Source organism: Myotis davidii, unplaced genomic scaffold, assembly GCF_000327345.1.
Source record: "Myotis davidii unplaced genomic scaffold, ASM32734v1 scaffold172, whole genome shotgun sequence".
Taxonomy (NCBI): domain Eukaryota; kingdom Metazoa; phylum Chordata; class Mammalia; order Chiroptera; family Vespertilionidae; genus Myotis; species Myotis davidii.
In genome coordinates, this window is record NW_006284343.1 from 2,411,661 (window position 1) to 2,437,672 (window position 26,012).

A 26,012-nucleotide genomic window follows, 5' to 3' on the forward strand; every position below is an offset into this window, starting at 1 on the left:
TGGGGCTCTGGCCGCAGAGAGGACGCCTCCAGTTTCTGGGAGCAAAGCCCTGGGAAGTAGACAGTTTTCCCAGGAAAGGCCCGTGTGTAAAACTTCCTACCCGGTCCTCGTCCCGGGAAAATGAGCCGATCAGTTCTCTTGGGCCACTGGCTCCCCCCTGCGGAGTCTGAGAGCTGCCCCTGCTAAGCTGGCCAGTGGCACACGGGGACCAGGCCGGGGAAAGAGGACGGCCAGGGGCTCATGCCCACCAACCCAGAACCCGTGAGAGCTGTGGTCCGGCCAGGCTCACGCCACCACCAACCCTGAACCCGTGAGGACTGCGGTCCGGCCAGGCTCACGCCACCACCAACCCTGAACCCGTGAGGACTGCGGTCCGTGTCAAAGGAGACTGCAGATGGGACTGTCCTGGCCCGCCCGGGGGTGGGGTGAGGACCCTGGAGGTGTTGCCGAGGATGCAGTGATTAACATTATTAAATAGACGAGATGAATAATGTACTGACTGCATGACTGTTCACGCATTACCCAATGCCGGGCTGAAGGGGCCCCAGGGATCACTGAACACGCCCTCCCTCCATTTTCCAAGGGGGCCGTGTTTGGATGAGATCCCCTCCCGCATCCCTTTAAGCTCTACCTGTAACTTCCTCACGTACAAAGCAATGGCAGCGCCCTGTGGGGCCCATCAGCTCCTCGTGAAAAGAGATGAGAAGGAACTCGATTGCTACTTGATGCTCAATCCCCCTCAGATACAGAAAGGGAGCCACCGTCGTTGGCGGGCGGTTTTGGGGTGTTCATCGACCCCCTGAGGGCTATCTGTCCACAGCTCTAGAGCAGGAAAGAACCCCCCTTTAGAGAAACAGGTGTGAGGGGTGCAGGCAGTTCACCTGCTTCAGGGAGAAATGGTCGTGACTGCTGGAGGCCGCAGCTGTGAGCCCCCCTGCACACGGAGGGGTGCCCACGCTCCCCTCTCCTCCCCACCCCGCGCCCCTCTCACGCAGGGGCTGGGCGCGTGCATCCTTTGGAAAACGATACCCCAAGGAAAGGACGTGCCTTGGTGACAGTGACCGGACTGAACACACTGTCTCGGAAGGTGCTTACAGGCGGCAGATGACAGACGCAAGGGCTCTGAGCCGTCGGCGGTCCCGGCCCGAGGAGAGCAGCTCCCTTTCTGTGTCTGTGCTTCCAGTGATGCTAATAAAAACGTGTTGTTTTTGGAAACACAACACCAATACTTTGTGGGGTTTTTTTTTCCATTAAAATAAACCCAAAGACACAAAACCAATTCCTCTAAATTGCTAACAAGGGAAGGATTGGCAAGGGCATTTCAGAAAGGTGTCACAGGTAAGACAATCAGCAAAGCAGACGGCACTAACTTCGGTATTTTAAGACCACGAAGTGGAGGAGACGTCGCGTGGTTAGGAAAGGCTCATTCGCGGGAATGGGGACAGTTAGGCAGTCGGGCTCCAGAGGACTCGGAGCGAACACATAAAGAGAAGGACGCACGGACGGAAAAGGAGTGACATTGTTCATAGCGACTGGAACGGGGAGTTTTCTCATACAGGGAAGCGTCGAGAAGAAGTAACCCCACAAATATAGTCAAGAAACATCTGCACGCCCCTCAAAAGAGGATCTGCACCCCGACCGCCCGGCCCCCTTCCCAGCCAGGCAGCTGAGCCGGCAGCAGTGCTGACCTTCGGCAGTGCCTGCCCTGCCGGCGGGCCGGTCCTCACCTGGGATGTTGTGGATGGTGATGGCCAAGATGAGCAGCGTGATCCTCCTCCAGCTGCTGCCGCTGGGCGGGGCCGAGGTCCCCGGAGCAGACGCAGGGACGGTGGGGCCCTCAGGCTGGTCGGGGGCCGCCGCCCTCTTCCTCTGGTATGCCTCCCCATTCTCGCTCTTATCTGCAGAAAGTGAGAGACAGGAAGAGAGAGGACTGTGAACAGGAGAAGTACTTCGGACGTGGGCAAGCGGCGGCAGGAGGAGGCTTTCAGATGGGGACAGAGCTGCTTCCTAACTTGCTGATGGACCGTGCGTGCTCCTGCGTGTTCCTTCATGTCCTCATCCCTTCTCTCCTCACGCACGCACTCATCCACTCATACATCCTGCAAACACTCACTGAGCGGGCATTCGGGGCCCAATGGAAAGGCATTAAAACGGGGAAAGAAGATGAAAACAGGGTACGCTGGCCATGCCCACTTTAGGGAAGCAACGCTGAGCAAGGGTGAGAACAGAGCAGGGGTGAGAACGGAGCAGGGGTGAGAACAGAGCAGGGGTGAGAACGGAGCAGGAGCGAGAACTGAGTAGGGGGAAGAACAGAGCAGGGGCGAGGACGGGCAGGGGTGAGAAGTGCAGATTCTGGAACCAGACTGCGGCCCGCAAGCTGCTAAGCCTCTTTGTGCCTCGGTTTCCTGATTCACGAGGCGGAATAACAGTACCTGCTGCTTCGGGCTTTTGCGAGGATCAACAGAGAGGCTGCATGAAAACCCCGAGGCTGTCCTAAGCGTTGTGTGTGGGGACGTGGTGGCTGTCACACGCCCCCTCGCCCACAGCCCACAGAGCTCGACCCATGACTCTCCTGGGGACCCATTCAAGTGTGTGTGTGTGTGTGTGTGTGTGTGTGTGTGTGTGTGAGCGTCTGAGCGCCACTCGGTCCCAGCTTTCCTGCCTCAGATGTCAGGCAGCCCCAGTGCATGTTTGCACGTGGGTGGGTATCTGTGCACACCTGGGGTGGGGGGTGCTGTTGTACATTCTCACAATATCTAACGACTCAGGCTGTAGAGGCTGGATGGGAAATTGAACTATGTATCTGGGATTTTAAAAAATATATTTTTATTGATTACAGAGAGGAAGAGAGAGGGAGAAAGAGAAACATCAACGATAAGAGAGAATCATTGAGCAGCTGCCTCCTGCTCGCCCCCTACTGGGGATCGAGCACACAAACCCGGGCACGTTCCCTAACTGGGAATGGAACTGTGACCTCCTGATTCATAGGTCAACGTTCAACCACTGAGCCACCCCGGCTGGGCTACCTGTCTGGGATGTTGAGCCCATGAACACGAACGACACAAGCAGAGCAGACCAGCGTGCAGGCAGGCAGCAGGCCGCCCCCATGCCCCGGGGACTAGCCAGCGGACACCATCATTCCCCGGGCCTCCTCCGAGCGTGGGAGGTGACAGGGAAGAAAAAAACAGCCCCCAAACCCAAACTCTTCTCTTTAGAATTTTATAACTTAAGGGATGAGAGGAGGGAAGACATGAGCAAATTCCTTAAAATCCAAGCGGCAGGTCTGCGTCTCTAACGAGCACTGGAGACTGCTTATTGCTGTGAGTGACCCTGAGGACCGGACGCTGGATCTCCTGCAATAACACGCGAGAGCCACAGGGCGTGACAGCGCCAGCAAATGCCAGCACCGCATGCGGGTCTCCCGGGACCGTCGCGAAGCATAGAGTCCTGAGCCCCGGAAAGACGCCGGGCCCTGGGGTCCCCAGTGGGGGCCTGATGCCGGCGCCTCCTCCAGTAAATAAGTCGCCACTAATGAGTCCGCGAGGAGGGAAATCCGCCCACATCAATCAGGAGCGCGCGGAGGACCCTGACAATGAATCGTCCTGCCTCTCCCGGTTAAGGCTCGTTAAGCCGTCACGCGCCACCAAGCAAAATAAATGCCGCGCCGTGGGCAGAGGAGGGCCGCTTCAGGGGCGCAGCCACGCCTGGTGGGGGATAGGAGCAGATGCAGTGACAAGACCCGGGAGACTTCTTGAAAGAGGAGAGGTGTTGACACCTCTGAAGCAGGACTGGGCAAAGAGGAAGGGCACTGAGGGATGGAACAGCTGAGGCCAAGTTCAGAGACGGAAAACATCAATGAGCCTGGCTGGCAGGCGATGCTGAGGGGTTATTTTAATAATCTGAGTCCTTACAAAAGCCCTGTGAGGAGATCACCCCCTTTCACAAATGAGCAGCGAGGGGGAGTGACTGTCCCAGCTCTCTCATCCCCCCCCAACCCCGCCCCCCCGTTGGGCTAGGGGGTCCATCAATCCAAGGTCCTCTGCCTCCTGGGGGCTCCTGTTACCCAGGCCCCTTGGCTGACCGGCGGGGAAGGGGGAGTGTTGATCTCCGTTGCTGGACAGAAAGGGCAGTAGGAGCAGTCACTGCAGTGACATCTAGGACCTGAAATCCCAGATGTTCAGTTCAAGACGTGGAGATGGCAGAGAGGGTCCGTGACTGGCGCTGAGTGACGTCTGAGCTGGAAACGGCTCAGTGGATATCTCGTGCCTATGATCGTTCCCACTCAGACCAACCGAGAGCGGTGTTTCTTAACGCATCCGACCCACTGGTTATGAGTGAAGAGGAAATACTTACTAAAGATGAGGACTCAGAGCCAGGCCCACAGGCCTTCCCGGAGGAAGGAAAGGAACCACATCAGGGTGGACCATCATCAAAGAGCCTCCCTCTCTTAAAATCTGAGGGCCAGCACCTCAGAATCCACACAAAGAGGGGACCCCCTGGTGGGCTCCCCTCCCACTGCACCTTTGGCAGAGGGGCCCCGCGCTGCTGTGTGGGAGAAGGAGGACCCCAGGGGGACAGATGGACCAGTCCAAGGCCCACTCCTCCACGGGGCCTGATGGGGCACAGGACTTCCTGGTTTCCCCTCCCCCAAACCAGGGGCACAATCCTTGTCCCAACACATTGTATCACAGAGCAAAGCAGACAGGGGACCACAAGGGGGAGCCCCTCCCCTCAGGGCTCCACTCCCTCCCACCCCCTGAGTGAAGAGTCCTGCCTCCTCCAGATCAGGGGGCCCAAACCTGGATCAGCAACTGCTTTTAGAAGCTGCAATCTTTTCTCCAGCAAAAAAAACGCAAAAACAAAAACATCGACAGATGATTTTAAAATGATTCTTTAACCCTTACGGATCCAAGGCCCTCAGATGAGAACATCTCGCTGGGTAAATGCCAGGTTAACCTTTGTTTTCAGAGCCCTGGGCCCAGTGCCACCAGGAACACAGGAAGCTTGCTGTCCGAGTGATGGGGCTCAAAGCTCAGGCCCCCGAGTGCTAATGAACAGATCGCCAGCCACGAGGGCCTTAAACACTTCCCCAGACGTCACTGGACGTGGTCTGGGTGAATTAGCACAAATGGGAAAATCCTCCACTGCTTCGTGCAGAAAATCTCACATCCCCAGAAAAATACCCCCCCCCCCCCCAGCTAAACCCGTTACGAAATGTAAATGAAGGGTGTGTACATTCCCGACGGGTGTACTGCGTAAGCACAGACAAAAATCAAAAGGCTGACCAGAAGCAGGAGCCAGGAGGGGCCATGGACTAACGTTTTCCCTCTTTCCTTGTTTTCCAGAGCATCACGGTAATCAGGGGAAGAAAGTCCATTATGCATGAGTGTGACAAGGCTTGCCAAGAATTGGGTTCTGTTTCCCTAACCATTCATGGGATCAGCCTGACTTCCTTTATGTAATTTATGCTGAACTCGAACATGAAGTAATCACTCAACATTGGCCAGCATCAACACTGAGAGACAGAGAAGCCACGGTCCATGGAAGCCCTTCTTGACAGTCACATGGGAATTTAAGAGCGAGCCAGGGGGTCCTCCCTGACTTGACAGAGGGCCCCTCTGCCCCGAGACATCAAAACTAAAGCCTCTGACCGTCTCTAAACCTACCCGCAACTCTCCCACTGTTTCCTTCCCGCAAAGCTGCAAATACAATCGCATCAAAGAGCACTGCCCACAGATAGAAGGTGTCCAGTAGCCCTAACATGACAGCTGTCGTTTGTCCCTCATCTGTGTCTAGTTTTTGTACACTGATGCTTCGCATATTGGCAGGGAGTGCAAATGGTGACGAGAACAGATGCTGGATCACACTGGCTGCGATGGGATCATGGCTCTGTCAACCACAGGATCATGGCTCTGCCAACCATGGGATCATGGCTCTGCCAACCATGGGAATCATAACTCTGTCAACCATGGGATCATGGCTCTGCCAACTATGGGATCATGGCTCTGTCAACCACGGATGGGATCGTGGCTCTATCAACCACAGGATCATGGCTCTGCCAATCATGGGAATCATAACTCTGCCAACCATGGGATCATGGCTCTGCCAACCACAGGATCATGGCTCTGTCAACCTTGGGACAGTGGCTCTGTCACTCATTACCCTGTGCCTCAGTGCCACTGTGGTAAAGTGGGTTTAATAATCATATCTCCTCAGTAAGGTTGTTTTGAGAACTAAAGTCTACGTAGAGCTCTCGCACAGTGCCTGGCACAGGAAAACCACAATCAATGCTGGCTATTCTATTACTATTGATTCTACGCTTTAATATACAGTTTCACATTCCACTTGTTTCACTTGAAATTTCAGGAATATTTTTTGGATTTCTGAGTCTCGGCGCCTCTAGTTTTTAATGGCGCGAGAGCATTCCGCTTATTTCTAAGCATGTCCTTTGCGAAACCATTTCCTCTTTATTCACCATTGAAGGGTCACATTTTTCCAGAGGCTAAAAGGTGCAGTGCCTTGATCTTACCACACGGGGGCAAACTCCTTCTGCTCCCTCCCACCCAGAATGGGCACCCACCCGGCAGAGTTCCTGCCTTGACTTCATGCACGAAATCTTCATTGTATGGCTCCATGGCTCATGTGCCACTGGAGCATGTACAAAGGGGCTGAGCTACACCGGGAAACTGCTGAGGCTGTGAGGGAAAGTTCCTGTTGCAAGCTAGGGGTCCGCACAACAGCCTTAAACTTTCAGGTGCTTGCCTGTGACTAACTGCTGCCCACAACCGTTTCCCTATAGTTGGACACATTGGAGCCGCGTCACACACGCATGTTACAAATGCAAATGCAGGACTAGGCGCCTGAAAATAAACGAGAGACAATTCCCTTCGTTCACCCAACACTCCCACCTTCCACTACTACATCAGCAAAGTAATTTTGGCTTCAATGTCCCCAAAAAGGAGAGGTATGCATGGAAATCCGGGGGAAAAAACAAACAACAACAAAAACAAAACAAAAAAGAAGCTAATTCTTAGCTTTTGATCTTCGGGGGTGGGAGGGCACAGGCTGGTGGTTGTGGGGGGGTGTCTGACTCTTGACATGTCTGCACTAAATGCTGTCTTTAGAAGCCACTGGGCACTGGAGACGTGGTTCAGGGTCAGGAACTGGGGAGGGGGTGCTGAGACCAGCACTATGTGACCTAACAAGAGTCGAAGGGAAGAAGGGGAATAACGCTCATGGTGCCTTTTCATGGAGAACCCCCTCCGCTTCCCTGAGCCGTCGAAGACTGCCCTCAGCGGTGTCCTTAGATCCCCGGGGCCCCTCACACTGCTGGCATACAGGCTGCAAATGGGAAGTCCTGGCCTGAAACCAACAGCAGGACATTCATCTAAGTCTCATCAATGTGATAAGTTGAATGGGTGTAAGTGGTCGAGGGAGGGATGGAGGGAGGGCTGGCCGGCCATCCCATCCATCTTGCTACCGGGCAAGTGCCCCAAATAAAATACTGGGGCCAATAACCTCACTTCTGGTGATAAAGCTGTAAAATGCATATTGAAGCAACCTTGGACGACCTCGGAGCTTGCGGGAGAAAACGTAAGCCACACACAATCACATCACGGGAAACAAACGCTGGAGTCTGGCGTCACTTCCTTCCACGCTTTTCCAGGCGGCGGTACATAACTCGGACGTATTGCACGACAGCAGACTTCCCCCTAGACGTGACACAAGCATCTCCCCCATACGGTGAAAGACCTTCACGAGTACTTCAAACAATACACATTATTATCCACATGACCTCGACCACTGGGCATGTAGGCTATTTCTAAATTCTTTTTTCTATAAAGATCACTGCAAAATCTTTACCAACATACACATCGGAGATGTGGACAGAGTTGCCGGAGTTGACCGCGTGATCAGAGGGCCTTGATGCATTTGTCTAAGTAATTTCCGGAAAGGCCACGCCACTGATCCTCCCGGCCACAGAATGTGCCAGTTCCCATCGCTATTGCTTAGTCGGCCTGGGTATCTCTCGTTTGGAAATAAATGTATTCACTTCAGGGGGAAAGGCTATTCCTCCTTATTTTATTGCTCTGACTACAAGGAAAGTTGAGTATTTTTCATAGTTTCAGGCATATTTCTCCCCCTCATGCGTGAAAGGTCCTCTCTCCCAATGAGGCCTTTTAAGTAGTGCTAATAGGATTAGCTGACTCCTCACACACATGGGTAACTCTCCTGCGATCCGCTTAGGTTCAGCCCGTGACTAATGAGACCTGGCTGGGAGCTGCAGGTCCGGTTCCTCGGCTGTGGCCACCTCCGTTTTTAAATTCCGTCCTGAGATTCCTCCAGGTGGTATGGCGCCTTCTTTAAAAACCAGGTCACCTGTGTATCTATGCCACTGTCTGGGGTGGTCCCGAAAGCTGCTTTTCTCTCTCAGTATGCAAACGTCCCTGTCTTCAACAGGGTCTGGGAGAGCCTTCCCTGCCTCCCTGCCTCCCTCCCCACGGCTCTGGGATTCTTGCAAACCACACGGCAGTTCTGCGGCCAGAACACAGAGCAGGAAGAAGAGCAGCACGGGACCCTCGCCGGAGCTTCTGGAATCAGCCAATTACCAAAAAACCAGGGTGCTCAGCTGTCTGTGCATTTCGGACAGAACAAGAATTTTTAGTGTAAGTATGTCCCAAATAAGGAGTGGGCTGTACTTACACTAAAGAGCATTCACTGTTCATTTGGAATTTGGATTTAACTGGCATCCGGTGTCTTATCTGACAGTCCTATTTGTGCCTAATTTGGGGTCCAAGTTCTGGGCATGGAGAAGTGTGGCGAACGGAGGGCCCTGCCCCCTGAAGGCAGCCCCCACTCGTCTCAGGGGGAAACCTTCCGAGCATGGGCGGCGTGGGTCACGTATAACCCGGGGCCGGAAGAGATTCCATCGGAGACCAGGGGAGCTTCGGGGGACGATAACGAGTCTCCATTGTGCTTAGTTACTGACCTTTAGGCAGAGGAGCATCTGGGATCTAAGAAACATGATGATAAACTCGCCATCTTTGTAACCATCACAGGCACTGCCACCGGTCACTCCGATGACCACGGCCCCGTGACTATCAGAGCGGCCCGGGCTGCCTGTGTGAGGGGCTGGTTTGAATCCCCTGTCTTTGCTGTCGGTACATGTTTTCCAGGCCCCAAAAGCAATCCACGCCTCGCCTTTGCTGCTTATGAATAAGCAGTTGCTTAGTGACAACACAGACACAAATAGACCTGCCTAATGGGTAAAAATTAAACGCGCATCACAGGGGGCGAGGGGTTCGCTCTTACGTCTCATCCATGAAGCTAATCACCCACGCACACGGAGCCCGTTCCAGACACCCGAGTGAGGTGATCGCGCCTACTCAGTCAACAGGGCCGAAATGTCCAGGATGAGCAAAACGTCCATCTACCAGGCCAGCTCTTCCAGTTCACAGGCACAAGAGAACATTCTATCAACATGGACTCACTCCAGATCAAGTGGTTTAAGTCTAAGAATGAACCCAGGGCTGTCTCTATAGTTCTTCTCAGCTCACCCTGCACGTGTGTGTGTAACCCATCAGCACGTGGGGAAAAGACCATGGGGTCCTTGGATGGGGGTGGGGAATCCACCAGCAGAAAGTGGCACTGACTTCAAGAGAGCCCAACACTCGTTTCAAAAAGGGCAGCGTGCCCGGCCGGCGTGGCTCAGTGGTTGAGCGTTGACCTATGAACCAGGAGGTCATGATTTGATTCCCGGTCAGGTCACATGCCTTGGTTGTGGGCTCGATCCCCAGTAGGGGGCATGCAAGAGGCAGCCAATCAGTGATTCTCTCTCATCATTGATGTTTCTCTCTCTCCCTCCCTCTCCCTTCCTCTCTGAAATCAACAAAAATATACATATACTAGAGGCCCTCTGCACAGATTTGTGTACTAGTGGGGTCCCTAGGCCTGGCCTATGGGGATCAGGCTGAAACTGGCTCGCCGACATCCCGAGAGGTCCCAGATTGCGAGAGGGCGGTTCTCGGGTGACGCACCCCAGAATTGGGCTCCCTCCTCTCTGATTCCAGGTGCATCACCCGAAAACCACAGCTACCAAGTCACCACAGCTCGGCAGTTCCTGTGTTGAGCATCTGCCCACAGGTGGTCAGTGCACATCAAATCTACCAGTTGGAGCATCTGCCCCTGGTGGTCATTGCATTTAAGAATGGCTCCTTTCTTTCCAGACCACATGCAGCTGTCAAGAGCTCTTCCCCACGTTTTCTCCGATGTTCTTTCTTTACAGCGTTGCCATCTTCTTACGTGGAATGACCACGGCCTTTCTCATCTGTGGTTTCGGTGCCTTCTCTATTGATCATATCACACATCTCTACAGTCTCTCTTATCATGGTGTGTAGCCAGGCCCTCAAAGGTGAGAGCCAGATCAGCTTTTGTATCCCTCTTCCTCCCTCTCCGCCCAACATGTGGCTTTGTCCCAAACACGCAGTAGGGAAGGCAAAGGAATTTAAGGCTAGAAAGTGAAACGTAACTGAATTGTCCTGACAGACACCATCATTTCCATACATTAAATAAAAATCTCCCCCCCCCCTTTTTTTCACGAGGACATGGACCGTCACATAGAAATGCAACCAGCTGCGAAAGAATTGAGAGAAAAATAAACTCCCCCAAACCAAGGCATTCTCCCATCTTCCTACGTCTGCACAGAGTCTATATAGGGTCTAAATCTACAGAATCCCCCTCTCCCTCTATAGCTCCTGTTTCCCCGAAACAGGACAGCATCAATGAACTGCTTAGCTGCTACAACACATACTGTCAACATTAACACGGAGCATTATATCCTGCAAACGGCACCAGGAAAACAAACTCTGTCTTTTGTCATAGGCAGCAGAACTGAAAGGAAAATGAGGCACTGAAAATCAGGTTTAAGTGAGACTAATGTTCCATAAACATTTCCTGGTTTATTTTTCTTACTTTTCAGGATGTAAACAATTATTGCTCGAACACAGGAGAATCACCGGAGATAACAAAAAATAAATAAAAGAGAAGCACGTGCCTGAATATGTAACAAGGAGGAAAGAGAGTGGAGGCTCTACCGGAGGCACAGCAGAACTGGCATCCATGCCCAGCCTCCGTAGAAGAATTTATCCTGCATGGTCCCCAGTGGTGGGCAACCGAGACCAACTCATTCATCAGAAGGGTATTGAGGGATCGGGGAACCAACCCAGGAGGCCACAGAACCCATCTTGGAACCCAAGTAAGGTCAAGGAGACCAGGACGTCCTGCTCTACCAACCAAATGCCACCACATCACCCTCGGAGCAGCACCTCTACCCCAAAACTGGAAACCAAATGCCCAGCGTAGGCCTCTGGCGCTGAACGCGGGCCACCCCTGCTGGAACCACTGCCCGCTTTGCTATCAGGACCGTCGGACTGGTCAGGCCACGGTCACCTCTAGCTGCAAGAGAGGTGGGTAATGCAACTGCTATCCTGCAAGGCAAGCTCTGCCTTCCACCAACACCCCCAAGCTGGGGGGAAAGGTGAGTCCCAAACTTGGTCAAGAGATTTGGGAGCTAAGCAGCTAGAGGTGGAGGAGGAGGAAGAGAGAAAAAGAAGGAAAGAACGGGGGAAAGCTACTACGGGGAAGCTTTATTCCTGTCCTCAGACATCTGTGCCTTCAATGTCTTCAACTCAGCATTACCTCTGCACCAGATTTTCCTCTCCCTTTAGAACAGTGGTTCTCAACCTTCTGGCCCTTTAAATACAGTTCCTCATGTTGTAACCCATACATAAAATTATTTTCGGTGCTACTTCATAACTGTAATGTTGCTACTGTTATGAATCGTCATGTAAATATCTGATATGCAGGATGGTCGTAAGCGACCCCTGTGAAAGGGTCGTTTGACCGCCAAAGGGATCGCGGCCCACAGGTTGAGAACCACTGCTTTGGAAAGACAATTAAGTGAATGAAATCCATGGCTAAGATTTCTCAGGCCAACTCCTCGTTTTCTGTGCTCAACCCTGGGGAGATCTTGACCTCTGAAGGTCCAGCTTCCTGATTTTTTATTCCTGAATTTATTGTAAATGATTGTAAATGAGCTGAATTGGGTTGACGTCAGGGGGCCTTCCGGCACGCACAGCCTCTGCTTCCAGGGACAGCCTCGGACACACGTAGCCGAAATGACCGCTCGTCCCTGCGTGGCTGTTTCTGGTGCCTGAGCTTACGGAATGCGTGAGAAAGTCCCCAGGATGAGCCGCGGGGACAGCACATTCTGACTGTTCGTGGAACAAGAAACGTCCACTAAGTGAGGAACAAATTCATTAGCCCCAAGTAACAAACCTGTCTTCGTGCCCTCAATTAAAAGGCATTATTGTCCCTTAAAACGTATTAAAATATTTCCTGACAACATACAAATTTGCATACACTGTAAGAAAAAGGGGAAAATATTAATTTGCACAAAGAAAAGGTGAAAATCATTCACCACCAGAGGTAACCACCTATAAAGAATATTGTCAATCTTTTGTATATGTGTACCGTGCGTATAGATGAAAACACACACACACACACACACACACACACACGCATGTTTCCATTTGATCACACTGTTTTGAAACACCAGTTTAAACAGCAACGAAGCCTGATATAGCCCGCATTTTATATGTTCCCTAGATCAGCGGTCACCAACCGGTGACCTGCAGACCACTGGTGATCCGTGAGGTCCGAAAGGTTGGCATCCGCTGCCCTGTATCCATGGTTCTCTATCTGGTTTCCTTTAGCTAACACAGGGGTGGGGAACGTCCGGCCCATGGGCCGTATAAGGCCCAAAAAATCATTTGGTCTGGCCCTGCCAAGGCATTCGGGGTGAGTTAATTAAATGTTTAACCAAACGTAGCAGGCTGATTTTTAAACGGACAACTTTGTTTGGCTGTGAATGATGTTCTAAATATCCAAATGGGCCTTGGCAGAAAAAAGGTTCCCACCCCTGATAACAGGTCAAGAAGGACCCCGTAGAGAATTCCCAGCAGCCAAACAGAACTAAGAAAACACACGCAAGCTTTGTCTCCTTGTCTCTGTCAGAAGAAAAGATACGTTAATTGTCCAAATCAATTCAAGGTCAGGCAGGACCAGTTACCATCCAGGCCCCCAGAGAGCTCTGGTGTTTAGAATAATAAAAGCTAGCTGGGGAGAATGATAAATCACCATATAAAATTGGCCAAGTGTTGGTGGAACTTAAAAGGGCCAATGTTTCTTGCTCTGTGACTTCTGTGATGCCAACGTGATCTTGGTGGGTGGTTTCTGAGCCCTTTCTTCTTCGGGCTCAATTTAGATGCTGCATCGAGAAGGCTTGACACCCCGGTCTTGCCTCACCCTAGTGTCTGTACGAACCCCGTCATTCCAGAGTAATTGGCCAACCTCAGTGACTGTCAGTTCTGCAGGCTTCACCCCTCACAGCAGAACGAAACTGACACCTGAGGGCCAGGAGGACTTGAATTTGGCCTTCGGCTGCCCATGCACACCTCCGGGGGCTCCTTACAGTGGTCTCCTGGCCACGAGTTCCTGTAGGTTAAACACTCTGCCCATGAAAGCAGCCAGTCTTCTTGACCCGGCCAGTCCTGGTCCTTGGATGCCCACAGGTCAACCCTGTCCAAAAGCCTCCCGAGAGAAGACAGGTTCCGGAGGGAGGGGCTGGAGGAGCCTGCGACAGGCGTGTGCGCAGGTCTCGGCCTCTGCCTTCCCCTTCTTTCCCACAGGCAAGCCCTTCCTCACCAAGACTGACCAGACCCAGGAAAAGCACATGAAGAATAACGAGGGACTACCTGGGGGTGGGCCAGGTGGTTTGAGTTCCATCTCAGCAGATGCGCTTACCAGCCAGGAGGAAGATGCCCTGGAAAATGGAGGTGGTGGGGAGAGGATGTAGGGTGGCTGTAGAGAACCTGCGAGGGGCACGGGCACCTGGTCTCTTCAGGTAGAGAACCGCCCCCCCTCATGATAGCATAACCACAGAGCGGGAAAGGGGGGGCCACATCCAGGCCCCAGGGGCTCTCATGGGTGAGGTGGGCTCATTTCCAGTCAGCAGGGCTTATAGCTAAACCCCCAGGATCATCTCATTGAGATGCAAATAACTTGTGTGTTATGTAAATGCAGCTAAATGTTTGTTTCTAAAAGTTTTTCTTAATCAGCTAAGTATTTCCCCTGCAATATGTTTAAGCTATTAATCTGTTCAAGACACAGAGTTCGAAGGTCAAGCTCAGCACAGCCCACAAGAGGAAACCACTCCACAACAACGGGGCCTGGGAATAAAGAAAAACCGCGCTCCCCGCCTGGCGCCCCTGTGAGAAGGACCACAGGTCCCACCACACCTCACTCCGGCCGACGCCTGTCCAGGTTTCACTCACCGGTTCGTGCCTGTTGGAGGGCCAGCCTCCTGGGCTGGGCCCTCCCTGCCCCTGTCCATCGACCCACAAACCGAGACATGGGGAAGTCGGGGCAGGCTCCCTGGCACCCTCCTCCCCCCTTGCCTCTTCAGCCTCTCTCCTTCCCTTCTTCTTCCAGATGGTGACACAGGGGACTCTCCATGTCACTGCGCAGCAGGGAGCAGGGAAGGGGGGGTTGGGGGGATGGGAACCTGGGTTCACTCACTAGAACGCAGCTGTTTCCCCACCCACCGGACCACTTCCTGACTGTGCATATTTGGGGGTGTCACTTGATAGCCCCGGGCCTCAGTTTCCCTGCTTGTCAAGTGGGGAAGGTGACATTACCCACCCTGTGGGACTCTGGTGGGGAGTCAATGGGAGTGGGTGTGGGGCCTCCCTGGCTGGCACATGCCGAGCCCTACAAAACCACGTTCCGGCAGGTCCCACAGCGAACTCGGGCTAATAAAACAGAAAGCAGAGGTCCCGGCGTGTCTAGTGCCCAATCCACTCTTCAGGTAAGTCCGAAAGGGCAGGAGGTCCTTGCAGAGGAGAGGAAATCCGATCATGACGGGCTTCGGTGCAGAATTTCCAATACCGTCGAACCCCAACTCTCCCCGTGGAGCCCTGCCTTGTCTATAAAGTGACTGGATCCCACTGTCACGCGGACCTTTTCCACTTCCAGAAAGGACTGCCTGCTTCTCACGGTGATGGAGATTTTCTGTCACTAAGAGATGAGGGCCCTGCCTTTGAGGTCCTCTCTTTGGCTTTGGAGCACTGGTAACTCCCTCGGTCTCCCCTTTCCTTTTCTGCCGCAGCAGGTGTACTCACCCAGTGCAGCTGCTTGGGCTAAAAGGCACCCCCGTTTGCACGCCCTGAAGAATGGTACAGCCAGGGAGAGGGGGATGTCGTAGGGCACCAGCATCCCTGCAGTGAGCTCACTGTCCGGACAAAACCACGCTGGATAGACAGATGGATAAAGGGAGTATGTGCACACATATCCACACAGAAGTTCCTGAATGATGTGTATACCACACGTATTTATGTATTTTATGCTATTTCATTAAGCCATTATATTTCCACTTTCAGGTTTAATATTTTTTAATTATATAATACATACATACATATATATACACACACACACACACACATGATTTTTATAGTCACCATGGCAACGGAAACTTAACGGCTTAATAAAATAGCATCAGACAGCTAACTGCAGGAGGACTAAGCACCACTGCTTTCTCCGAGATCTGGCCATAAACACAGGCAAGAAGGGAAATGGCCAGGAAGGAAATCGGCTTCAGGAAACTGATGGACCCGTCAGAACGCAGCCCCCAGCAAGGGAAACCCCTCCTTTCCCTTGGTTAAGATTTGGGGGCCACCTCGTCTTCACAGGGTAGCTGTCTTTGTGCAACAGATAGAGTGGGATGCCTGGAGATGCCCGACCGCCCCGGTATGTGCTCTGCGTGGACCACAGGGCGGGGAGGCTGAGTGCTGGAGCCCTCTGCCCTGAGGGAGGAGCACTGGGTAGAGGGAGATGACCGGTGGCTGGCTGACCTGAGGCGGCGGCTCTGAGACCGCGGGAAGAAAAGAAATGGGAAATTAAATGGAGGGGGGCTTATCGGTGAAATTGGCGCGGGAACAAAGGAGGCCCCGCCCGGTGCGGGGATCTAATGGGGCAGAGCAGAGCCATCTGCCAGGCAGGGAACACGCTTCCACATACGGTTCCTATTAAGACAGCGACCACCAGGGACACGGGAAGAATGGCTTGGCTGCTGGTGGGAACACAAACGCCCTCCGGCAGAGGCTGGGAGGTCGGCTGCCGAGAGCTCCGCGTCTTCTGCTGCAGGAGAGCAGGCCGGCCTGGCTGGAAATGAGGGCCCCGAGGCGTGGGCCTCCGAGTGACGTTCAGGTTGTTACCGACCGTCGGTGCAGAAAAATAGCACAGGCTGGCAGACGGGCACGTACCCGCACCCACACTGAGCTGCTACACAGGAGAGACGGGGAGCCCAGCGGGCGTGGCTCAGCGGTTGAACATGGACCCAGGAACCCAGAGGTCTCCGGTACGACTCCCGTTCAGGGCACATGCCTGGGTTGTGGCTCAATCCCCAGGAGGGGGCGTGCAGGAGGCAGCCGATCCATGTTTCTATCTCTTCCCCTCCCTTCCATTTTCTCTAAATATCAATGAAAAAATATCTGTGGGTGAGAATTAACAACGACAAAAGAAATGAACTCTTGAGGCTAGTCCAGACCTCTTTCCGACTGTTTATTTGGGGGCTGTCTTCACTTGAGAACATTTTGCTCGTCTTGCACCAAACGGAATACATCACCTTTTGCCTGGAACGTGCTTCTCTTCCTGTAACCTCTCTTAGAACGACAGAGCTCATCATCTCCTCCATGTACCAACCCAGGCACCTGAGAACAGGCGTCGGGTAGAAAACCCAGGGACTCAAGGGAAACATGGAGAGGCGCTGGGGGAGTGAGAGCCGCGGTGAGGAGGCATGGATGACCGGAGACACCTTCTCGCAGACAATTCCTGAATCTGGTCAAAGCCTGTGAGCAGGAGCAGCCCAGCCCAGAAGAGCTGCCTGGCACGTTTCTCGGAGTTATCAGAGTGTGGCATTCACCCACCAGCTGACGTGGCAAGCTGTCGCCTCCCCCATCAAAACCTGCCCAGCCTTATGCCGCTGCAGCCCCACGCCTGCTGAGAAGTTGGGTCTGGGCTCCGTGGAGCCTGTAGGGCTGCCGGTGCCAGACGCTGGTGGTGGAGTGGGCTACAGAGGCTGGTGGTGGGGTGGGCTACAGAGGGAGGGGGGGGAGGGGTTACAGAGGCTGGGGGGGGTGGGGGCTACAGATAGCAATGAGTCTGCTGCCATGGCAACCAGAATCACCCAGGGATGGGGAGGAAGGTGCTCTGCTTAATTAAAACCCAAGCAACGTTTTAACGCAAACCCCAAGGAAGATAAAGCTCAGTTAGATTTTCTCCTGTCCTCTTACCCTCCCCCTTGCTTGTGTCATCAAGTGGCTTTTAACCATCCCTTCCCTCCAAAAAAAATTACCTCCAGAGATGAGGCTTTTGATAAACGCCTGAGCCAAATATCCCTCCCCCACAGCACACCCAAGCACAAAGCAATTAAGACACCCTCCCCTTCCCCCATTCTGTCTGTAGCCCAAGCATGTCAAACTCAAAGGCTAACACAGACCAAATAAACGAGGTATGCGGCCCACGGGCCACAAGTTTGAGATGCTTTCTCTAGCCTATTCCACTCCAAGGAAATTATTAGCCCCTAAAATGCTTAGGAATGCTTGGCTTCACCATCAACACCTCCCTGCGGGCACCAGGACCAATATTCACGCACTGCACGACGACTGAGCATCACCTGGGATTTTAAAAGATAGATTCCCGCCCGGGTCGTATGGATCAAATTTTGAGCGTTGACCTATGAACCAGGAGGTCACAGTCCGATTCCCGGTCAGGGCACATTCCCGGGATTCGGGCTCGATCCCCAGTGGGGGGCATGCAGGAGACAGCTGATCAGTGATTCTCTCTCATCATTGATGTTTCTCTCTCTCTCCCCTCTCCCTTCTTCTCTGAAATCAATAAAAATATATTTTTAAAAAATAAAAGGATAGATTCCCTGGCCCCACTCCCAGGGCTCTGTCTTGGGCCAATCAGAGGCGGAGCACAGACCTGTATTCTTTTCCTCGCAAATTTGCCCCAGCAAATCCTGAGGCAACAGATCAAGACCCACCGTGTGAGAGGCGTGGACCCATAGGTGTGGGCTGTCCCCGCAGATGTGTCTTTTACGGGGCAGCTGAGCTCCGCGGAAGCTGGACCTCTAACGGCCTGGCTGCTGGCCGCAGGAGCTGCGGACTGTGACAGGGTTCACAGGCGCCCCCTGCCGCCCCAAGGCGAGTTCTCCAGTATGTGGTTCTGAATGTGTCCGATGCTCATGGACCACGCCGGCTGGGGGCCAGGTGGCCCACCATGCCTGTTCCGAGTTGCAAGGAGGAACGGGAAAGCGAACGTGAGGTTATGAAATCCCGAAGGATTCGTGAACGGACTCGCCACTTACAAAATCAGTCCCCACTCAAAAACCTGCTTCCTGCCCCAGAGCTGAACTGAAGTCCCAACGGCCTCTTACATCAGCCTCGGTGATGAGGACCGTTTGTTTGTATTTTCATTGCGTTGTCAAATCTACGGAAACATCAAGTCGTGAGTCTGGAAACAGATACGTCCGTGGAGTTCCAGGAAGCGAGTGGCACTGAAGAATGGCTTGTTGCCTGGCAGATGGGGACACAGGGGACTTGGCAAACGACTGAAGAAAGGATGTGAGCACAATTGTTTCTGCAAATCTAAGTTTCTCCAAGGGATACGTCTGTTTCTAGCAAGATTAAAGATGGAGATAAAAACAGAATCTCCCGCCACAAACACCTAGACGTGATGGAGAAAATCGACCAACGGGAAGTTTCAAACGCGGAGCGGAGCTCGCAGCGAAGACGGATGGTTATTGGTAAAGAAGCAGTAAGTCAGAGCCGGCACACCGGCCCAGAAGCTGCCTGCGGGTCAGCGGGCTCTGGGGGTCACTGGCCACGTGGGGCAAAGAGAAGGCCTGGGGTCACCTACAGAGGACACGACATTCTACCGATGTGAGATTCCTGAAATCCTGTCCCTACCTGGAAGGGCAGGCTAGGAAGAAAAAAATCCCCCAGTATCTCGGACAAAAAGGATAATCCTAGGCTCCTGCCTGGTCTCCAGAGGGAAGAAGAAAACGGTCTGAAGAATAAAAACCACAGGCTTCCTCCTTGAGCCGGTCAGAGTTCTGAGTCTGCACCTTCTGGGTGAGCGAGGGAAGTCCCAACTGAAAACCATGCAAAACCTACGTGCGGGTGTTTACGGCGGCATTATAGACTAAACTCGAGGGTTCCCTCAGACTCATGCTGTTCTGCTGCAAGTCTTCCTGCTTCCAGAGTGAAAATACTGTGCAATGTGCACACGTAAGGCTTCTGGCTTAGGCACCTGCTTTTTACCGTCTAAGCTATTATAGTCGGTATCCTAATGACCAGACGATATGGTGGGGTAAGTAAGCAGGAAAGTTCTGGGGGGTCTGTCTTGAACAGTACATTTTTTTAAATATATATATATATCGGTGCTCAACCACTGAGCCACACTTGCCAGGCTTGAACAGATTTTAATGAAAAAGAAAACACAAGACAAGTTGAAATAGATAAAGTAAGAAATAGACAGAGAAGCATTCTGTGTTCTTGAATAGAAAGTCTGCATTCCACTAAGCGACTCTTTTCCAAGTGAGAGTTTTAACAAAAGTCCAGTCAAAATAACAATCTAGTATTAAACTGGACAGAGAGATTCTGAAGTTCATCTGGAAGGAAAAAACAACAACCCCAACTTCACAATGAGTGGGACTCAATGATGAGAGAGAATCATTGATAAGTTACTAATACAGGGCAGCACAGCAACAATGAAACAGCTTATCCTCGCCCTGGAGGGACACCTCGCTTTCCTCAGTCTTACCACCACCCGAACAGCCCATTAGACAAAGGGACGATATACCGCGCTGGGGTGATTTTTGCGTCTTTGTTTCGAGAAAAGCATCCAAACAGGCAGTTCTTACGGTTGCCTCCAGGCCTTCCGATGGTACCTGTAGGGCAGTGGTTCTCAACCTTCCTAATGCCGCGACCCTTTAATACAGTGCCTCATGCTGTGGTGACCCCAACCATAAAATTATTTCCGTTGCTACTTCATAACTGTAATGTTGCTGCTGTTATGAATCGTCATGTAAGTATCTGATATGCAGGATGTATTTTCATTGTTACAAACTGAACATAATGAAAGCATAGTGATTAATCACAAAAACAATATGTAATTATATACATGTTTTCCGATGGTCTTAGGCGACCCCTGTGAAAGGGTTGTTCGACTCCCAAAGGGGTCGCAACCCACAGGTTGAGAACCGCGGCTGTAGGCGACCAAAGCGGAAGAGACTTCCTGTGGGCTGGATCGGGGCTGAAGTCAGCTCCCAGGCTATTCTGCATATTTAGCTCTTGCTTCATCTCTCCCGTCACATTAAATAGCTGGTTATGGAGCTCGGGATGCCGATGGTTCCGGCAAGCTCAGCGTAAGCTTCCTATTGATCCCCAAACTATCTTCAAGCCCACAGCCTCGGACCCACGGAGGACACGTGGGGAGGACGGCGTGCACTTCTCCGGAGGGCGTTGCACACCTGCTCCTCCACCCGCAGCCCCCTCCCCGTGCCTGTGTGCACAGCGGTGGGTGGTTCTGGGCGGCAGAGGGCAGTGGCGCCTGCGGAGCTGGGACTTTCCGATGCCTCAGTAGCTCCCTTTCTGCCTCCGGGCGGAGAGCTGTGGCCGCTGCATCTGTAACGTCCCGTTTAGGCACCATCCTACGTGCATGCTGAAACCGCGGCCTCTTTCCCATGACTGATGTAAAAGATGGCTTCTCTCTCATCATGTGGCAGGCACTCAGGGAATTCAAGGAGCGGAGAACATGTCGGGAACAATTTACAAACTGGTTATTGCCATGCCTGCTTGCCAGGGCGACAGCACATACAGAAAGAGAAAAAAGTCCTCATTAAAAATACCCGCTCTCCTCAGCAGATCGCTGCATCCAAGTATTCTTTCTGCTCTAACTAGATATGAACCCAAACCCTCAATGTGCATGTGCTGGGGCGGGGTGGGGGGGGGCAGTCATTCTTCCCTCTCTGTCGATGGTTTGAAGTGGGAGTTTAGAAATTCAGCTTTCCCTAATTGCTCCCTTCTGGCCTTGAAAACCCTATCGCCCTGCACCCAAGTCAGCATTTCTAATAACATACTTTTTTTTTTTTCTATCTGTGTTAACTGAACCATCTCAAGAGCCAGAAAATCCTTCCTAGAGTCAGGACCAAATAATTATCCCATGGACACTGGGACGAAGACACTGTGCGTGAGACGGAGGATCTTCAGGCTCATCTCAACACCGAGACTAAATGTCTCCTCTCCATCATGGGAACTCCATCAAATGATGAGGCGCTCAGAGGTGTCCAATCTGCCTTCTTTTTCTTTGTTTCTTTTTAATCCTCACGTGAGGATATTCTTCCCATTGTTTTTCGAGAGAGTGGGAGGGAAGAAGGGAGGGAAGAAGAGAGGGAGGAAGGGAGGGAGGGACGGGGAGAGAGAGAAACATTGATGAGAGAGAGAGAGAGACATCGACGGGTTGCCTCTCACATAGTCAGAGGAGAGGCTACTGAAGGAGAACAAGGCTCGGGGAGTGACCACAAGGGAGGCCCCGGGAAGAGCACGCCAAGCACTGTCCACAGGGAAGCGGACAGCAGTGGGCGGGGAGGCTGCTGTGTGTTCACCAAATTTCATTTCCTCTTCCTCCTGGGCATCCAGGTTGACTGCACTTCCCAGCAACCCTGGCAGCTAGGGGAGGGGAGAGAGGTGGGGGAGGTGCTTGTGACTTGGTACTGGCCAATGGACTGTGGGCGGAAAAGATAGGTGACATTTCTAGACTTGGCAGCTAAGAAAGTTCTCCAAAACCCTCCTTGCTCATGCTCTTTCCTTGTCTGCAGGCCAAATGCAGAGGACCTCGGGGAGAACTCCCAGACTCTGGGAACCACGAAAGGAATGGAGTGTGGGTGCCAGAATACAGCAAGAAGCAGGGCATGGAGCAGAACACCCGAATGGGACTGTGGCTTGAGCAAGAAGTAATCCTTTATTGGGGTCTCAGGGGCTGTTTGTTACAGCTGTTAGCCTGTGCTGACTGACACAATGGTGCAAAAGGCAGACAGGGTGATATGAACCCTGCTTCTTGAATGCATGGCAAGACGGGCCGAGAGAAGGAACCTCAACCTGGACAGGAAAACATATGGTAGGTGCTCAATGAAGATTCGTTGCACAAATGCTGTAAAGGACCAGTGTGGAGATGATTTTTACCAAGCGCTGCTCAGGACGAAAGGAGCTTCCATGGCAATACAAGGGAAGGCATTTCTAATTTTCTTTTCTAATTATAAAAGTTATTGGGAGACCAGAATAGCCGACAGAGAAAAATACAGACTCTCCTTCTCTTGAGAGTCTTAGGAAGAAAAAAAAAAAGAGATAATCACCTTCCTGAGGTAGAAAAAGGATGAAGAGAAATAGTCTAATAATGTTGCACGTTCCTTCCAGACTGAGGAGTCGATTTCCCTGTTGATTTGAGGTGATTTTTTCTTCTCTATCTTTTCTCAGTGAGCAGTAGACTAAATTGAATCTCTTGGCTCACGGGCTGAAAGACGCTATAAATTTCTGTGGATTCAAGGTGTGCTGAGCCCATGCAGAAGCAACTGGTCCGCCAACCAAGCACTGGGCCGAGTTACATACAATTTTGGAGTTAGAAAAAGCCTAGTGTGCGCACCTAGCATGGCTCGGTGGTTGAGCATCGACTTATGAACCAGGAGGTCATGGCTTGATTCCCAGTCAGGGCATGTGCCTAGGCTGCGGGCTCGATCTCCAGGGTGGGGCGTGCAGGAGGCAGCTGATCAATGATTCTCTCTCATCATTGATGTTTCTATCTCTCCATCCCTCTCCCTTTGTCTCTAAAATCAATAAAAATATATTTTAAAAGAACTGACTTGATGACAGAGAAAACAAAGTTTAAATCTCTCTCATCATTGATGTTTCTATCTCTCTCTCCCTCTCCCTTCTTCTCTAAAATCAATAAAAATGTATTTTAAAAAGGAAAAAGAAAAGCAAGAGTCCAGGGAGATTTCTTGGCCACTGCTCACCAAACTCCTTCCTCTGACAAACTGACTCACTGGATCCAAGAGACAAGCAGGAGGGAAGGAGGGGAACCACTGAAGCTAGTTGCTCGCTGCCCCCACTGATGTCTTTTCCAGATTTTTTTCCAGGGGAAGTTCTCCAAGAGGCAATTATATTAAGTCAATCACCAGGAAACGAGGCCCTCGTAACGATCGCTATGACTTTGATTTCAAATACTGTGCCAATCAGAATGAGGGCTTTTGTTCCCTTGTCAAAATGATCATTTATACAAAGTTCTAAGAAAACAATACCTCCTACCACCACCACCTGGCCCCGACAAAAAGAAAGAGAAAGGGGGGGTTAAGGAAAAAGAAACCCAAGACCATTGAGTGAAGACACATGGACCACTGGAGTGCAATATAACAGTACGTCCCTGGCCACCTGGACTGCATATTGTTCTTAAAGTCTCACTCCTGCTGGACTGCCCGAGAACCTCACGCTGAAAGAACAAGGAGTAAGAAAAGGGGTGGAGAGAACTTCAATTTGCTACCAAAAGCCACAATGCGCACGTGTACAAAGAGACTGATTAAAACAAAAGCCAGTTCTAGACCGTGAGCCACTGTTCTAAGGGGGTGCTAAGAAGGGGCCAAGAGACGAAAATGAGGTGGGGCAAGTCACTGCTGGGCAGAAAGACAGGAAGTGAGTTACAAAGGCGCTTAGGACCCCAGTAAAAATATTGTTGCCCGGCCGGCATGGGTCAGTGGTTGAGCGTTAACTTATGAACCAGGAGGTCACAGTTCGACTCCCAGTACAGGGTCGTGGGCTCGATCCCCAGTGTGGGGCATGCAGGAGGCATCCAATCAATGATTCTCTCTCATCATTGGTGTTTCCATCTCTTTCTCCTTCTCCCTTTCTCTCTGAAATCAATAAAAACACATTAAAAAAAATATTGTTCTCCTTTTACATAGTTCCTGAATACCGGCCACACACCACACACTGGGCATACAGATACAACACGGCATCTGAACGTAAAGGGGCAAGCAGTGAGTGAGCTCAATGTGGAGGCTCATGAAGGAAGGAGGGGAGATAACCAATGCTAATGATCAATACGTGAGAGACACATGGTGGAGGGAATCTGGAAGCAGGCAATGCTTCCTCAGCCTGAGTGAGGTGACAAGGCTTTGGAGAGAAGGGAAATGTTCAGCAGCGTCTGGAAGAATGACTCTGAGATGACCGGGCGGTGGGGACACCTGCCCAGCAGAGAGAGGACCAGTTCGGTGCAGGGTAGTGGGGGTGCGGCAGGAGGTACACCTGGGGGGTGGGTTGAAGGCGGACTGGGATGGCCTCCTGGGCGGCCTCCTGCGTAGAGCCCTAGAGTTTGAACTTGGTCTTCTAGGCAGCAGGAAGTGACCTGGGCATTGCAGCGAAGGTGGGGGCACAGTTCACGCCCCTGGCCACTGGTCCCCCAGAACCGAGCTTGGTGACTGAACAGATACCCGTATCTTTGCCTGAGTGATGAACCTGCCCCGGAAGAATGCTGCGGGCTTGGCTATTCCAAGGTGAACGCTGCGGGCAGCAGTGTGAGGAACGGAAGGGCGGCGGGCAGGGGGAGCTGGGAGGCAGCCATCGGAGGGAGGGAGGCCAGCGCGGAAACACGTTCCTCAGGTGCTGTGCACACACAGAACCCCTCCCTGTCCCGGTCTGAAAACGCCTAAGAGGACTAAATGCTCCTCGAAACGTGCTGATAAACCAAGAGCCTGTGCCCACCCTCCCTAACACTCTCTCCATTTCGGGTTCCTCTTTCCTCTCTACTGTCTGTGCTTCCGAGTCCGCGCCCCCATGGTTAGCTCTGAATTCAAGGACAGACACTTCCATCTTAACATTTCCTTCAGCAAACCCGCGTCGAGAATGTTCAATAAATGCTCTCTGGGAAGAATGGCTGGAAAGGGATATTTCATTTCAGCAAATACGACATTAAATGAAAATTGCTCATATAGATCATACACAAATTGCCACTTTTGAAAGAATTAGTGCTTAATGAAGTGTACCTACTCCCGAAGGCCTGGTAAAGATTATGTTAATCTTTTTTTACGGCGTGTTTTTATGCATGATTAGTATCTTAAAATCAACAGTCTTCCACGAATCCTACTTATTTTACAGTACTATGAAAACTTCGTTTTCAAGTTATGTGGTTTTTCGATAGCAGCGGTTTTTACAACAAATTATCAGGAGCGTATACTGTCATCCAAAGCCAAAGGGACCATACTGGAGGCTTAGCTGCATTCCTCTTCCATTTGCGCAGTAAACCCTGTACCCCACACAGGGCCCTGGACATGAGTAAGTACCGAGCTGCTCCTTCCTCAGAGAGTTCACGGAGGGCCACACACATCTATTTCCAATAATACTCAGGACCCATTTGTTACTTGTCATGACAGAAGTAGGAAAAGTGACCAAGAAGCAAAAGTGCTCAGTCCGCCTGCTCATGGGAGTGAGAAGGAAAGCTTTACTTGGGAGATGTCGCTGAAGAAAAGTGCTAAGAGGGGAGGAGTTGCCCTCCAAGAACCCAGATGCAGAAGGGCCAGAGCATGGGAACCAAGCTGGAAGGTCCTGGGATCCTTCCCGGGAGAGAGACTCAAAAGCTCTGAGCTTATCAAAGAAGGAACACACTCAGGCGTGCAGGCATGCACACATGTACACACACAAATCCATGTGTGGTAAACTGTACACCACATATACACAGGGACGGGTGTGTACGTGCATGCACATATGCACAAGGTGACGCCCAAATGTGCATGCATATGCACGTGTATGTGCAGACATGCCCATGTACACCTGCACACTGCACGC

At 52.0% G+C, this 26,012-nt stretch overlaps 1 protein-coding gene across 3 annotated transcripts in view; it reads right to left on the reverse strand.

Moving 5' to 3' along the window:
• The window catches only part of SLC39A11 (solute carrier family 39 member 11), a 176,324-nt gene that overhangs the window by 63,467 nt on the left and 86,845 nt on the right, over window positions 1–26,012 (reverse strand). For all 3 annotated transcript variants that reach the window (XM_015570620.1, XM_006754593.2, XM_015570616.1), the window contains one exon: window positions 1,728–1,898. In XM_015570620.1, the coding sequence (XP_015426106.1) occupies window positions 1,728–1,898 (171 nt within the window). The remainder of the gene's footprint in view (window positions 1–1,727; window positions 1,899–26,012) is intronic.